The sequence below is a fragment of the Malaya genurostris genome, chromosome 1 (assembly GCF_030247185.1).
Source record: "Malaya genurostris strain Urasoe2022 chromosome 1, Malgen_1.1, whole genome shotgun sequence".
Classification (NCBI taxonomy): Eukaryota; Metazoa; Arthropoda; class Insecta; order Diptera; family Culicidae; genus Malaya; species Malaya genurostris.
The window spans coordinates 62,257,115-62,274,928 of record NC_080570.1 but is presented as its reverse complement, the minus strand read 5'-3'; the positions used below and the strand labels follow the sequence as shown (position 1 = coordinate 62,274,928).

Genomic DNA, 17,814 nt, shown 5'->3' with positions numbered 1-17,814 from the left:
TTACTTTAATTAGTTTAAATCAAAATAATTATGGAATTACTTTCAACTTGAAAATGCTGCCATCATCTAGTCATACTCGAACGATTACGTTGCCAAATTTTGAAAATCTATGGCTTGTTCGATAGCTAATACCGTGCGTATTTCAAGTCTAAAAACATATTCTGTTTTCAAGGTCAGTTGTGACAGATATTGTCAAAAAACTGAAAATTTTGACATAAAACTTTGTATAACTCACTAAGTAAACATCCGATCTTAAAACCATTCAATAGCGTTCTGGGTGACGGTCCGGCCATCTCTGAGATCTCGACTTCTTTGTTGGCAACATACATACAGACCCACACACACACTCACACACACACACACGCACACGGACATTTGCTCAGTTCGTCGAGCTGAATCGATTGGTATATACTATTTTCCTAAACTTTGAGTGAATTATATACCTATTTATTATATTTATAAAAAAAGGTAAAAGGTGAATTGATGTATAACTTTTCCAGAAAAGAATAAACCTATGCATTACTTTCTACAAAATTATGGTTTCTATGCATTACTTTCTATGTATTACTTTCTACAAAATTACATGCACTTTTCATATGGCGACTTAGCATCATTCAGAATTAGCTACATGGGTCTCCCGCAAAGCTCATGTCTCAGTCCGCTCCTCTATAATTTTTACGTGAATGACATTGACAGCTGTCTAGTAACCCCCTGCACACTAAGACAATTGGCAGAAACCATTGCAAGATACCTTAGATAACTTGTCCGTTTGGGCTGTTCATCTTGGTATCGAATTCTCTGCGGAGAAAACAGAGCTGGTCGTCTTTTCAAGAAAGCATGATCCCGCGCAACGCCAGCTCCATATGATGGGAAGAATGATCGCGCAGGTTTTGACTTTCAAATACCTCGGGGTGTGGTTTGATTCAAAATGCACGTGGGGAGGACAAATTAGGTATCTGATAACAAAATGTCAACAAAGAGTAAATTTTCTTCGAACAATAACAGGGTCTTGGTGGGGTGCTCATCCGGAAGATCTAATAAAATTGTATCAGACAACGATACTTTCAGTGATGGAATATGGATGCGTTTGCTTTCGTTCCGCTGTAAACTCTCATATTATCAAACTGGAGCGAATTCAGTATCGTTGTTTGCGAATTGTCTTAGGCTGCATGCATTCGACACATACAATGAGTCTTGAAGTTCTGGCGGGAGTTCTTCCATTGAAAGATCGGTTTTGAGAGCTTTCATCGCGACTGCTAATAAGATGTGAGGTACTGAATCCCCTGGTTATTAATAACTTCGAAAGGCTGGTCGAGCTTCAATCTCAAACAAGATTCATGACAGTATATTTTAACCATATGTCCCAGGAAATCAACCCTTCAAGATATATTCCTATCCGTGTCAGCCTCCTAAATTTTGACATATCCATGCAAAGCGAAGTGCGTGGAATCCCGGATCACCTACGCTCTATGGAAATCAGAAAAATATTTTCAAGTAAGTTCAGGCATATTGACTCTGAGAAAATGTGCTACACGAACGAATCGCGAATTGAAGAAGAGACAGGGTTTGGTATGTTCAACAATAATGTTTCGGCCTCATTCAAGTTTCAAGAACCTGCATCTGTTTATATAGCAGAGTTAGCAGCAGTTCATTATAGCTTGAATGTAATCGTCACATTATCTCCAAACCATCATTTCCTCTTCACAGATAGTCTGAGTGCAATTGAAGCCATTCGCTGAAACATGGCTGGCAAGAATGAACCGTTTTTCTTGAGCAAAATAAAACAGTGCCTGAACGACATATTGAAAAATAATTATCTAATCACTATAGTCTGGGTCCCGGCTCATTGCTCCATTCCAGGCAATGAAAAAGCCGATAGTTTAGCCAAACGTGGTGCTATTGAGGGGGAAATTTATGAGAGACCGATTGCTTTCAACGAATTCTTTAGCGCGTCTTGCCAAAGAACACTTGCCAGCTGGCAAGCTTCTTGGGATAAAGATAATCTGGGTCGGTGGATGCACTCAATTATTCCTAAAATATCGACAAAAGCATGGTTCACGGGACTGGATGTGAGTAGGGATTTCATTCGTATGATGTCCAGATTCATATCCAATCACTACACGTTAGACGCACATCTCCTTCGAATTAGGCTCTCCGTGACTAATCATTGTGCTTGTGGCGAAGGTTATCGGGATATTGATAATGTCGTTTGGACATGCGTGGAGTATCGTGATGTCAGATCTCAACTACTAAATTCTTTACGTATTCAAAATAGACTATCCAATGTCCCAGTTCGAAACATTCTTGCTTGTCGTGACCTTCCATACATGAAACTTCTTTATCATTTCATAAAGAAAATTGGAGCTTCAATTTAATAAAGGACCCTTTTGAGACTTAGTTCTGATTCCAGCTGCGACCATGAGTTCAACCAATACCTAATTTAGAATAGAAATTATGTAATGATACAAACAAACTCGAAATACTTTATAAAACTATCCACAAAATGTCTGAAAATAACAGCTTATTTTATAATTTATAGAAGTTAATCGTTTGGTTCAAATAATATTTCCGAGTAGATTTCATAATTAATGGCGAATTACCTAAGGTGATATTTAAGTAATAAGAGAAATATGTCTTAATAAATTTAAATCGTTGTGACTATTTTAGAATTTAAAAAAAAATTTAAAATCAGCTGCATAAAGTTACATATTTCGCTTCGGTGCAAGGTTATATCATAGGTAAAAAAAGGTAAAATGCTGTATAACTTTGCCAGGAAAGAACAAACCTATGGGATTTTTTATTGTTACAATTATTCCAAACCAAGTATGCATAACAAAATAACTTGAAAAAAGTTATGAATAAAAAACTGATTTTAAGGGAGTTGCCATCAAAACGGTTGAATATATCCGAAACGGTGTGACCTAGACTTTTGGTATATTTGACAAAGTAAATTATTTTCAATAGTTCTGAAACTTTGTAGAAGAAAAAAATGTTCTATCTCTTCAGAAAAAAGTTATGGTTATATTTTTTGTCAAAGTAGGCAATGAACAATTAGTGATAGAATCAAATTACGCGTTATATATTTGTAAATAATTTCTTAAAATCAACTATATGCATTAAAAGAACGGTTTGGCAGCTACTGATTTATGTCCACGTTTTGCCTTTCTCATATAGAAAGGTTATGCAATCATTGTGAAAACCGACTTTTGAGTGTCATATACCATTCGACTCAGTTCGTCGAGTACGCAAAATGTCTGTGTGTATGTGTGTGTGTGTGTGTGTGTGTATGTGTAACGTTTTTTGCACTAACTTTTCTCGGAGATGGCTGAACCGATTTTCACAACTAAGATTCAAATGAAAGGTCTTGTGGTCCCATACAAAAATACTGAATATCATTTTGATCCGACTTCCAGTTTCGGAATTATGGGGTAAAATGTGCAAAAAATTGTGAAAATAAGTGCACTAACTTTTCTCAGAGATGGCTGAACCGATTTTCACAAACTTAGATTCAAATGAAAAGTCTTGAGGCCGCATAAAAAATTCCTGAATATTATTTGGATCCGATTTCCGATTCGGGAGTTATGCGGTAAAATGTGCAAAACAAAGAAAATATTTGTTCTAACTTTTCTCATAGATAGCGCGACCGATTTTCACTAACTTAGGTTCAAATGAAAGGTCCTGTGGTCCCATACATATAATTCCTGAATTTCATGCGAATCCGACTTCCGAATCTGGAAATATAGGGTAAAGTGGGTTCAAAATTGTATACCATCACTGGAAATGGGGAAAAACCTTAAAAAAAATTTAAATCGACCTCAAATGTTTTCCAATTGATAGTTTTTATCAGTAGACGGTCAAACAAACCGATTTCGGTTATTCTTTTAAGAATCGAAGAAAATTATTTTGAAGCATACCACAGTATTATATATCATAGTATGATTGATATGAGAAAGGCATCATTACACCACTAGGTGGATTAAAACAGGTTTTTATTGATTCGAACCACTGTGCGTACTGTAATCGGTACGGTCAAAGTATCTGTCAAATGAGATACTCGATAGTTCTATGACCAAGTAGAAGTCTACTCAGTCAAAGACAGACGACTTTTGTTGTTTTCTCTCTCATTCTCCTATTCTCTGTTGAAGTAAACAAAATCCATGAGAGTACAAACATAAACATAATTTGATAAAGTTCATTGTTCTTTGCAAAAAGTCATCGGACTTCGGAGTTTATTGGTGTAAATGAATTTAATTCAATGTTTATGCTACTTGATTAATATTTAGTCACATCGCAAGCAAACAGTGACAGGAGAAATGAAGATAATATCAATCGCATCGGCGATCAATGAGCGTCCTGGTGAGTGTAATATCAAGAGAATTTATGTTATGACAGATCGGCTCTCAGTCACTCAATAAGGAGTGTATCGATAAATAGTTAGAAACATTAAAACAGTTATTACTCTGAAATAGCTTAATTTTTTGCAGTGTGTTTTGCGGTGACATGTTTGTTTACATGTCAATAACAGCTGCGCAATCGATTGGTTTCGGTACGGTTTATCATTTCAATGATGAGTCGAATTGATCCGGAAACGCGAAAGAAAATTCTGCACACTTGGTGCTCAGAAAGTGGTGTCACGTAAAACGAAATTGCACCACACCAGTGTCAAAAATATTATCGAGAAGTTCGGTAAGACCCTTTCCATGAAGGATTTGCCCCGATCCGGTAGGAAAACGGGTCCCAGCCAGCCCGGCCGGGACTTAAAAGTGGTTGAGATGTCTCGGACTGGTTTAACACTTGCCCTTCTCGCATCGTATAATATTGTGGTCCCGGCAAGGATTTGTAATCGAGTTTCACGTAGGTTTCGTCGTTCATGATTATGCAGCTCAAATTTCCAGCAAGAATCGTATTGTACAGCTTTCGAACCCTCGGCCTAATCGATGCTTTTTTGTTTTGGACTACGTTTTAGTTGTTTCTGCTTCTTATAGGAAGATTCAAACGTTCTTTAGCACGAAGAACATTTGACTTCGAAGTGCCCACTTTTTTTTGGCCACATCCCGAACTGAAACCTCCTTTTTTTGATCGAACGCCTTCAGTATACGTTTATCCAACCCTCAGGTTAGCAGGACCTTTTTTTCGACCCGTTTTCGGTTGATCCTCAAAGGTGTTATCCTCACCGAACTTCCTGATTGCATTTCGCACGGCTTATTCACTTACTCCTTCCACTTTTACTATCTTTCTCAGTGACAGTCCGCGTTTCGTGCATCATTTGTACACAATTTTTCGACGTTGTTCTGCTGAAAGTCCACGAATTTCAAAACAAACTAATGAAAACGAATAAACAACTGCACAAGTGGTTAGAGGACGCAGCCATAAAAATTGACAGATTCTGAACCATTGCGAAATGGCAGCGGTTTTTGGTTGCTTCCATACTTTCTGGGACAGTCTTTAATAGAGTTCAGGAACTCAGGAACACAGTACACAGTTTAAATGCGAGTCTAAACTTTTATTTAATATTACATATGAAAGTAGATGTACTAAAGCACGTACATTATCAAAAGCACTAAATTTGAGTTAAAAAAGCTAATTTTTTTAAGACCCTAAGCAATATTTTTATTGAGAACTGTGATAAAGTATTCAAATTAATTGCTGAATAACAATTCTTCCCCAGTAACAAAATGGCCAATCCACAATCCACAGTACTATATTACATCGAAATGATTTAAATGAACAATATAGTCAAATGATATATAATCACATTTTTATTACTACCTTAAAGGATAACATCAAAACCTCTCCAACAATAATCCTTAATAATCCCAAAAAACGTGTCAGGGACTCCCTTATTCTCACTGGGTCCATTATACTCATGCAATCTCTACAACAAAGAACTTCCATTACGAATAGTTCATTCGACACAACAATCACCGATTCTCGGCAAATGCTTTTGCTGGTTATTCTCTTGAAAACCTCAGAAAAATCGCAGTCAACGGGTCAGTAGAGAATAATTTCTTCCATTTATCTCCTCCACCTCTTCCAACACTTTTATTTTTATCTTGTTAGGTTCGATTGCTTTGAATTTCCACTGTTTTCGTGTTACTAATTTTTGTTGTCTCTTTTTTTTCTCAATTCTCGCCTCTAGGATGAAAAAAGTAATCAGCAGCTGGATTCGTCCGTACAGCAGAAGCAACTTCAGCAGCAGCAACAACAGCAGCAGCAAATACCAGAGAAGAAAAAATGGATTCACGATCCCTCTAGTAAGTGTTAACTACACGAGTTTTGCTTCCTGGTATGAACAAGTGAAAAAAATTATTTCCCTTAGAATCGCACTAATAGCTGAATCCATAACGACTAGTACCGAAAGCTCCAAGGTTGTCTCTTACTATCAAACTCAATCATAGTTATTTAATCAATTCATCGCATTCTTTATGCAAATATCGGACAACACAAACTATCTGCATATTTGTTCATCTATGCATGGACATCGAATCCGAGTGGCTCTCGAAGAACTTTTGAAAAATTTAACGCTTTAATGCTATTCGCTTTTTTATCCAGTTCGGGAAATGCAAATAAAACTTTTTCTCTGTCCACTCAACGTGACACGCAAAAAAAAAACGTGAAGCCACATGTGCAAGGTAGGGAAGCAACTCGAGAAGCCTCGACGATTTATCAACTGTGCTGTGGAAATAGGATTAAATAGAATGCACGATGTTGACACCATTCGAGAACGGGATGAATATCCTTTTGTGGACAAACCAATTCTTCCGAACAATACTTTCGGAGCAACATCATTTAATTGGTGCTTTTCCTAACAAGTTTTGTTTGTGTGATGATATTCCATCAAACATTTTGTATTATATTCTAGAACTCTTATGCCATCGACACCTAAATAAGGTGGAGAGAACAGTAATGAAACCTTACTCGTCAGAACAGGATTTTTTTCTTTTCAACTAAAAGGCAACATCCAAAACGTGACACCTAAGTGGAGCTAGGCGACAATGCAGGATGAAGCACGTTGAACGCTAGACGACCAGAAAAGTGCTCTGGAACCTAGTTTCATTGCTCAAAAAAAACCGGCGAAAAGTTTACGCTAAAATATGCTGCTGTCAAATTGACAGAAAAGGGGGAAATAGCGGGGACTTTTTTTTCTCAATGCTCCAGTTCAGTGTTTTATTTGCTCAAATTCAAACTTACTTCTAGCAAAACAATGCACTCCATTGAAACGGCAAAACTCCGAGAGAAATATGCATTTTTAAGCTTTAAACGTTCGTACACTTGCCGAGATGTTTCGTTATACGGCGTATGGAAATTTGGGTAGCTTTGACGAGAAAATAAAAAAAAAGTTTCTCAACGAGCTGGACCTTGCATCAGAAAACTTTTTTTTATTTTTTTGCTACACAAGAGCTCTTAAAACGAGCCAAATGCATTTCATACTTTTTTTTTGGTTTCGTCGAGGTTAGAGGCTCGACTCCATCTGTTATGTCGTTTCCATTAAAAATTGTCCGGACTTGCTGCTGGTCAGAGAACAATGTAGTCGTGGTCGGTTCAGTTCAGGATACACCCTGAGTAGAACAGGCACTGCAGGTTTAGGAATTACACCAAATTGTTGATAGAACATAGAAGACTACCGTGCGCTGAACATGTACCACGACAACCGGAAAATATACTAGCGCACACATTTCTTGTTCAACTTTAGAATCTGAAAGAAATAGTAGTATGCAGAGCCTAAAATTGTTACGCATTTTCAATGAAAGAATCCAATCCAACAGCCTCATTTTCAATATTTTACTGTCTCATTCGTAAATGACCGACACCAGAACAAACGAGGAGAGACGAAGCATTTTCGTTTCTCATTGAATAAATGAGAGAGAATAATTGCCAACGTCACTCTTTCCTCTATGACAAGACGAAACCAAACTAAAGTCTTCAGAGAGCATCAGCAGAATTTCAATTCTCATTTTATAAACGATGTATTGAAAATCTGTGACGCTTGGCTATAAATAGTGACTAAAATATGACAAATCGAAGTAACTACATCCCAGAACCTCTTTAGAAACCAAAACTACTACAAATTCGAGCACTAACAGATAAAAGTTGTTGTGAAACCTTTTTTCTGTCATTTTCGATTCTCATAGCTTCGGTTGAATATCGTCACTACATGCAATGGGATTTTCACTGAAAACTGCAAATGACTGAAAACACAATTTTGAAAATACTCTCCCGCTTATTTCATTGACTGGACATGGATTTCGTTCTCATAGTTTGCAAGCGAGGCTGAGAGTGACAGTAATTTCTCGTCATTTTCGTCTATTTTGAGTCTATGAAAATGACTTTTATTAACTCTGGTAGTGTGACTAATCCCGCACTCATTTGAAGCTCAATTGATAAGAATGTACGTAAAGTGCGAAAGCAGAGAAACGGGTAATCAATACTGGCTTCTCGATGCATTGTAGTTACAAAAATTAGATACACCAAACCTATTTAGTCGGTCAAATAAACAGAAAAAACAACGAAATATTCGGATAGATAAAATCATCTTCTGCATATAACGGGATCAGAAGTTTAGTTCCAAGTGTTTAAAGTATGAGAGATCCATCCTTAACTTTGCTTGCAAATTATGAGAACGAGTTCCATGTCCAGTCAAACGACATAAGCGGAACAGTAGTTTCAAAATTGTGTTCTTTCTTTCATTTGCCCTTTCAGTCATTTTCGGTTTTCTGTAAAAATCGTATACTGTGCAGTGACGATATTCAACACGAAGCTTTGAGAATCGTTAATGACAGAAAACGATTTACAATGATTTTGAACCGTTGGTGTTCGAATCTATAGTAGTTTTGGTTTCCAAAGAAATTCTTAGGTGAAATTACTTCGATTTATAATATTTTAAAGAGTGTTATTTTTATGAGCCTGCTGATTTGAAATCTAAATAAAACACAGGTCAAATTATCAAATGGCCAATAGTAGATAGTTGCTTGGCATTTAATATTCAAATATAATTTCCGACATATGGCCGCCACGACTATTTTTCACAACGGTCCTTCTGGAGGTCCAATTTTCGATCACTTTATCAAGCATTTGAGGGCGTATTTCAGCAATGAAACGTTGAATATCGCATCAATCGTTGTTGGTTTATTCACGTATCCCCACACAAAATAATCGAGTGGCGTCAAATCACATGAACGCGGTGGCCAATTCACCGGCCCATTTCGCGAAATGATGTGTTCGATTCATTCGACCGCAGTATGACAAGTGGCACCATCCTGTTGAAATCACAATTTCGTCCGCATCCATATCTTGAAGATTTGGTAGCGAAAATTCATTGCTCATGGTTCTGTATCAATTTCCATTCAAGGTAATATTTTAAAAAAATAAGTACCTTGAACGGCGTGTGAATTCTCTTTGCTTCAAATACGGCAATTTTGCTTATTGACGTATCTGTTCAACCAAAAATGCGCCTCATCACTGAAGAGAATATTGCAACTTAAACAGTTTTTATTGAACACTGATTTTGAAAATAAATAAAGCGTTGTTCTGAAGTTAACCCCTTCATGATGATTTGCCAAACTATACTGAGTAGAGACGCCACTTTAAACTGTCAAAACAATTTTCAGACAATAGAGTAATCACAAACCTCCTAAAAAACAGCCGATAGATCCACTTTTAGCCAAACATCACAGATTTTCAATATTAGCATTAGCATTAGCATTAGAGACCGCCCGTGTGTTGCTACTCCGTTATTGATCTGGACCAATTGAGATTGCAAAATGATTTTTTGAAGTAACATGTTTGGGAATAACACATTGTTTCACACTGTGCAAACTGTATTGAACCATGCATGCTGATCAATACCGACGCCGGCCACGTCCGAATGCAGATCTACTTGGGAGGGAAAGGATTGTTAGTTCGATGCATGTTGCTACTAGGAACCGAGGAATCCTCTGCGTTCCCACATGCATCACAGGAGAGGATACTTTGTTGGTAAATGTTTTAATAATGTTATCATGTGTTTATTGCTCTGGGTAGCCGGCTACCAAGAATGTTTTAAAGTATTATCGTTTTATGTGTTACTTTGTGCTGGCAATATAATGCACGAAACAGTCAATCTCTGAAATTGACAAAACTCCGGACAGCCGGCTGTCGAGTATGCAGTCACTCGTTTATGCATCTACCTTTCGCGTTTTTTTAGTCATGCAAAAAAAACACATGCGGATTGATAAAAAAGGGTATCATCTCACTAGGTGGATTAAGCACGTTTTTATAAATGAAACTACGTGATACAAAATAAACGAGCGAATAGGATTTAGACAAAAAAGTTGATTCATTGCATTGAAATATTCTAAACAGTTATTATGAAATCATTTTAAATCACCAAACAAAGGTCAACAGATTTCACACGCGTCTTGATTCTTTATTATTTCCGCTTTATTATTTCAATTATTTTATAAAATTATTATGTGGTTATATTAGTTGATCTGGGCAGCCGGCTACCGAGAAAAATATTAATTTACTGTTTGAAATAATAATATCAAGTGTTTTTAACTATGTATTCAATATACCGATATATGTTATCTCTGTTATTAACTTTGTAATATAAACGGATTTGCGCAATGGTTGATTTTTATCATTCATTTCACAATCCTTAAAGACAATCAATAACATGGAAGAAGCAATCATTCCTAATAAAACTTTTCTCCGAAGCTAGACGGAAATTGATAGGTTAGATAAAGAGATGATTTAGCAAAACAGAGTAATCAGAAGTAAAACATTGAAAATAACTGATAACTGAAAGGAAAAAATAACTCCTACAATTGTCGCCTTTTACGACATGGAAGCAGGAACCTAGTGGATCTATTCTTGGTTCATTTTTTTCCGCCGGATTCCACACGGCATCTAGGCTGGTACAGTCCGGAGAGAGCTAATAGGTACTATCAATCTCCTAGTGGACCCCAGCCCCTAAAACATCACAGATTTTCAATATATCGATGAAAGAATGGAAATTGAAATTCTACTGCTTCTTCCTGCAGACGTTAGTTTTGTTTCATCTTATCATAGAGGAACGAGTGACGGTGGCATTGATACTCTCTATTTTGCAATGAGAGACGAAAATGCTTCGTCTCTCTTCGCTGGTGTTGGATGTGGTCATTACGAATGGCTGTTGGATTGGATCCCTTCATTAAGAATGCGTGACAATTTTAAGCTCTGATTGTGAGGCTTCTTCTGAAAACATATGATATAAAGAATACCATTAAAATTAATTCCCGTTCTACACTAACCATTTTACTCAATCACAAAAACTTTTAGTATTTTCATCGCATGTATAAATAACAAAACTAGTTAATGTATAATCTTACACCCAATGCGAAAAACGATCCCTTCACGCGGCAGTTTATAATGAAATTCCTAAGTTGGTACCTAAGACTGTAGATGTTTGCTATGAATGCCGTGTGGACGGAAACTTTTACGTTGCCTTCTATTCGGGTACTCATATATGAATGTCGCGCGTATCACACAGATGAATGTCGCCTGTGACAGTCATAAACGAGCGCCGAATGAATGTAACGGCGACAGCCATACTAGTATGAGTCGATGAAAGTAACAAAAGAATGATCGTCATCAATAGGCTGTATTTTCTTCCCGGTGCTAATTTCTTTTTCGGCGCGAATCTCATTTTTGTTAATAAATTTTCACTTAGCACTTCGGAGCAAACTATAATTGTATTGTAACACATGGGCTGAAAATTCCCGACCCAGACACGATTTTTGGTTCAAAATTAACTTTATTCATCAACGTTATCTCCATCGAGAGCAACGCAATTATTCCAGAGCCGCTCTAACATTTCAATAGCACTTTTATAGAACGATTTATCTTTTGCCTCAAAATTGGCCTCAGTTTCAGCGATAACCTCTTCATTCGAGCGAAATTTCTTACCGGCGAGCTTTTTTTCAGGTCTACGAATAGCCAGTAGTCGTTGGGAGCCAAATCTGGCGAATACGGTGTATGTGAAAGTAATTCGAAGTTCAATTCATGTAGTTTTGCCATTGTTTTGATTGACTTGTGACACGGTGCCTTGTTTTTTTTTTTGCCAGCCTTCAAACGCTCCAATAACGCTATATAATATTCACTATTAATGGTATTTAGTTTCTCAAGATAGTCGATGAATATTACACCACGCACATCCCAAAATACCGAGGCCATAACCTTTTCAGCCGATTGTTGTGCTTTCGGGCGATTTGGTCGACTAGGCTAACAGAGCTAAATAGGCTAAGTCCACTCAGATGACGATCGTTTTGATTCAGGAGTGAAGTGATGAATCCATGTTTCATCTATTGTCACATATCGACGCAACGACGGTTTGTAACGTTTAAACATGACCAAAGACTACTCAGAATCATCAACACGTTCTCGTTTTTGGTCAACAGTGAGCAAACGCGGCACTCCTTTTCAACAGAGCTTTCAGAACTTCTTTACGATGTTAGCTAACTCACGCAATTTCACTTTTCGATCATTCAGAACGATTTTGAGGATTTTTTATGTTTTCTAATGTTACCGCTTCATTTGGATGTCCACTGCGTTTTGCATCAATGGTGTCTCTACGACTACGTTTGAAGTCAGCAAATCTACGTTTCATTGTTGTTTTTGATGGAGCGGAGTCTCCATAATACTTTTCAAACCATTGCTCCGCTTGAACGGTATTTTATGCATCAAGAAGCAGTGGAAAATTAAAACACGAAATTATTTTTGATCCATTGTTCTGAAATTAACAAAAGTAGCGTCACTCTTAGCACAATAACTCACAAACTTTGGGGACGGGTGTAGCTTGATGGGTTAGTCGATGTCTTTCATGCAGCCCACCTGGGTTCGATTCCCAACCCCGCACATAGGACCAGAAAGTTTTTCTGGTCCGTAGAGACGAATGACCTCATGGTTCAAACCTCTATAATCAAAACAAAAAAAAAACTCACAAACTAATGAATACAATATCATGAAATTTTTACAGCTGTCTTTTAAAGGTTAGCATTAACTGAAAAAAGATAACTGCTATAAAACTAGCGCCATCTTTATGTTAGGGCCGGGATTTGTCAGCCCATGTGTTAAGTTTGTTTAAATAGATTGAGCCATCTCAGAGAAAATTGAGCGTTAAAAAAACAACGCGTTTTGTCGGTTCTAGACTTATACCATCATATTTCCGGAACCATAGGTCACAGTCATTTGATCTTCGAACTTGATTAATGGCGCAATAGTAACTTTCGAAAGTTGACATTGCTCATACGCAAAATGTTTTCCCCTTCAACAGAACAGATGCTGTATCTTTCTAGATTTAGTCCAATGGTTCTGTAGCGGTGTTTATTTTAAAACCTTCCTTATGTGAGAATGCCTTGCCATTTAATTGCGAATTAAATTTTTGGGTGCCTTAAATAAGTTTATTTGGTTATCGACTGTCGACATCCGCTCACCCGATAAACCTGATTAATTTATGTGAAATAGACATTTTTATACTAATCACCCTGTATCTCCGAAACCGGAAGTTGGATCTGACTGAAAAACAAGATGTTTTATAGAATCTTAAAACTTTTCATTTGAATCTTAGATGATTTTTAGATTTCATTTCAATCTTAGATCGGTTCAGCCATCTACGAGAAAAATGAGTTACACAGTTTTAATTTCGTTTCACATATCATCCTGTAGTTCCGGAACTAAAGGTCGGAACCAAAAACAATTTAGGAACTTTGTTTGGGAGCATAGGACTTTTCATATGAATCTGAGTTTGTAGAAAACGTCTTCTGAGTCTTCTCCGAAAAAAATTGAGTGAAATTATTTGTCACACACGCATTTGCTGATCTCGATGAACTGATTCGAATGGTATATGGCTGTTTTGTTCTTCCAGCATTTATTGCTGTAAGTAGTTTAAACCAATATAGTTATTGAGTTGCTTTCAACTCGAAAATTCTGCCATCATCTGTTTTACATATGGCATATTTGAACGATTATGTTGCCAAAAACGAACCGTGGGTACTTAGAAACAAATGTATGAAACAGTATAAAAAATCGTGTTTTATGTTGCTCCCAAGCATTCCTTTGGCAGACAGCGCTCAAAACTTCTACTGCTGGAAAAAGTCGCTTATACAATAATTTCGATATCTCCGTTAAAAATGGACCGATTTCAACAATCTATATCTTGTTGGATAGGTATTACCGTGCAGAATCTAAGTCTGAAAATATATTTGGTTTTCAAGGTTTTTGCGACAATGCTATCAAAAAACTGAAAATTTTGACATAAAACTTCGTATAACTCCAAAAGTAAACATCCGATCTCAAAACCATTCAATAGCGTTCAGGGTAACGGGGAGACCTTTCATTTGCGACTAGTTTGTTCAAAATCGGTCCAGTCATCTCTGAGATCTCGACCTCTTAGTTGACAACACAAAAGGACATTTGCTCAGTTCGTCGAGCTGAATCGATTGGTATATGACATTTGGCCCACCGGGCCTCGGAAAATTTTTCTAAAGTTTGAGCGAATTCTATACCTATTTTTTATATTTATAAAAAAAGGTTAAAAACGTCTGGTGGCATCAAATCGAGTGATTTCGGAGACCATTCAAAATCACTGTTTTTCGATATGACTCTTCCGGGGAACGATGGTCGTAACAAATCGATTGTTAGTTGAACTATCTGGCATGTTGCACCGTCCTGTTGAAACCAGTAGTCATTCAAACTATTTTCACAAACAAAATCATTTATCATGGCTCGATAACGATCGCCATTAACAGTTTGTTTTTTGTTGCTTCGTCGTCCTCTTGGAAAAAATAGTGAGCAATCACCATATCCGCACAAACACCACACCAAGCTGTAACTTATTAGTCGTATAGAACCAGTTCCTCAAATAATTGAGGTTTTTCAGTGGCATAAAACCAAAAAATTTGCATTTCATATAAAATGTGCCTCGTCTGACATGATGATTTTTCGTCAAAAGTTGGCCTCGTTTTGAATGCAAAGCTGAACATTTTCGGCGCGTTATTTTGGTGAGTACTGTTTCATGATAAAATTGTCTTGGAATGACGCTTCCAACACGGTATGTCATTAGTCGATCTGACAATTCTGTCAAAAGTTATTGGGTTTCCCGATGCTTCCCCTTCAAATGGCCCACCCAGTAGAAAAAATGAAAACGGCAAAAAACTAGCTAATTATCAATAAACAACTTTTGACAACCGGAACATAGATGGGCTAGGGAATAGGAAGAAACGTTAGTTCAAAAAGTTCACCAAATTGGAAGAGTTTTGAGAACAATCTTATAGGGTTTCCTTTTTCTTATTTTTGCATCATCACTAATAAAGCGGTTTCAAATTGCAGTTTCTGGCCATATCATTTGACACATGTTGAAAAATTATATTTCGTTGAAATATTAATGTTACAAACAACGATGAAAAAATGTTAAAAAATCGCAGAGCACCATGCCACCGTTTTGAAAAGATTATCAACGTATTTAGAAAAGAAAAATGTCACCGTTCTTGACTGGCCGGGGGATTCTCCGGGCAAGAATCCTGCAGAGAATGTTTGGGACTTTATGAAATGTAAAGTTTCTAAACCTGCTCCTACAACCAAGCAGGATCTGAATTGAAAGTCTAAGGAAACATTAATGAGTAGAAATAAATCTGTAGCCTTTTCTTAAGAGTCAATTCTCGATGAACATAAGAAAAGGTCCCAAGTGCAATTGACAGATTCTCACTGCTTACTTCTTATTTCAATTATTGCGGCATTCATGGGCTCAGTCTTTATTCTATGTAAAGGATTAGAGAGAGGGATTACCGATAGGACCGCAATAGTCGAAATATAAAATAAACAAAGAGAAATTATCATTTGCACTTAGGACCTTTTCTCGTGTTTGTCTTCAACTACTCTGTTCGATTTTGGGTGGATTCGGCATCTTGCCATTATAGAAATAGAAGTGTTATAGATTGTAGCACTATCTATTCTTTCAATATTGTGATTAACCGACAATATCACAAATTCGCTTAAATTATGATCATTATAACAGTAGAAAATTTTCAGAAGAATTTTGGTTTTTATAATTAAAAAACATTGAAATTGATTTTTATCATTGAAATTGATTTTTATCATTTCAAAATGGCATTGACAGTCGCGTTATTGAAAAATAAGCCAGAAGAAAATAATTATGAATTTTGTCAAAAATTAAGTTATCTGTGTAAAAAAAACTGTTTGTTGAACGAAAGCGAATTAAAAAAAAAATTTAGAATATAAAAAAGATCCGATAACTCACAGTAAGGAAAGGAAGAATCTAGTGTTTGTCGTTTTTCGTGACATAGAAGAAAAAACCCAGGAGCTCTACTCTTAGCTAATTAAATGGATTGCTTGGTGGCGACTCGTTCCAAACATAAAAAGTATTAACTTTAGTAGTGGGAGTCACCAAACCAATTCCAAGCGTTTGCATGCGTTTTCCAGTTCAAAAGCAAGACACTTGGATTACTCATAAATTGTAGTCAAGATACATTGAGCGCCATTCATCACATTCCGACGTTATTGAGAGATGAATTCATCCTAATGGAGACAACCCGGTTCTGCTTCATCATCTTCGACTGGGTCGAACAGTCACATCGTTGAGAGTATAAACTGTTGATAGTATCGAACTCAATTGACGCCGTGATTCGTACCAAACACTGACTTCAAAACGACCATAATTTGCGAATGACAGACAAGAAAAAGTCATTCTACTGCATGACAACGATTGGCCTGACGCTGCCAAGCGCATTTAAATCCCAATCTAGGAAACGAGCCAATTAAGTACCATGTTCTTCTATTGAATATTATTCTGTAGATCGCTAAGAGAAATCATAAAAAAGTAAAGAATAGAAATCGAATACATCGAGTTAGAAATTTCAGTGAGAAAACATATTAATGAAAATGAAGGAAATCTGTCATTGGAATTGATTACTGATTGGTGAGACGAAACATTCCAATTTCAGTTACTACAAAAAGATGTAAATAGAGAAGAAAACCATAGCGAACATGCAATTTGTCAAATAAAATTCAAATTACAATTACATTCAAATCAGAGTTGCACACAATGGTTTAAATTCTAAATGCGTTAACTTAAGTAACGAGAATAGTATGGTGCCATTTCGTCAGTCATTTCGAGGAAACGATTCAAATTTTCTGCAGCTTAAATGACCTGCATTGTTTCGGTGATTGGTAACCCTTTTAAAATTTCCCGTGGCAACTTTTCGGGCGACCCTCCCGCAACGCTCCGACGATGTCCCGGTAAGCCGTGTTCTTTGCAGCACAACCCATCAACGAATAGCATCAAATCAAAAATGCAATTACGTCTCGCTTCATGGATCATTACGTTTTCCAACTGTAACTCGCCCAAACAGACGCAGCTGAGTACCGCACTTTCGGGTGAAGGATGCATATTTAAATTCAACATTTTCACCGACAGTGCGATGGTGGCGTGAGCTGCAGTTGCTGTTTAGCAACGTGAAAGCTGCTATTCCAAATCGCAGTACCGGGACCATTTCCACAACTGTGGCATGGCCACAAAGCGTATGTCTAAAGTAAAGGAAATATGCAACTCGCTTGTGGTGACGTTTGAGCTTTCCAAAGCGCTCAACTAAATCCACTGGTGAATTAAATAGCGAACTTACTACGATTTCAGTTACAATATAATCGAGCTCAAGTGGAAGTGAATCGAATTCTATAAACCGGGCCCTTTTCGTTCTTGTTCCGTACTCGTTTGGCTAGATTCATTGAATTAAGTTGTGATTGAATTTATTATTTGGAAGTACGTACGAACACTAATGATAG

The 17,814-nt window shown here is 36.9% G+C and overlaps 1 protein-coding gene across 4 annotated transcripts in view; it reads left to right on the top strand.

The window, feature by feature from the left end:
• Positions 1–17,814, top strand: part of LOC131440256 (proteoglycan Cow) — a 446,450-nt gene that overhangs the window by 269,330 nt on the left and 159,306 nt on the right. For all 4 annotated transcript variants that reach the window (XM_058611374.1, XM_058611371.1, XM_058611373.1 and 1 more), the window contains one exon: positions 6,140–6,254. In XM_058611374.1, coding sequence (XP_058467357.1) covers positions 6,140–6,254 — 115 coding nt within the window. The remainder of the gene's footprint in view (positions 1–6,139; positions 6,255–17,814) is intronic.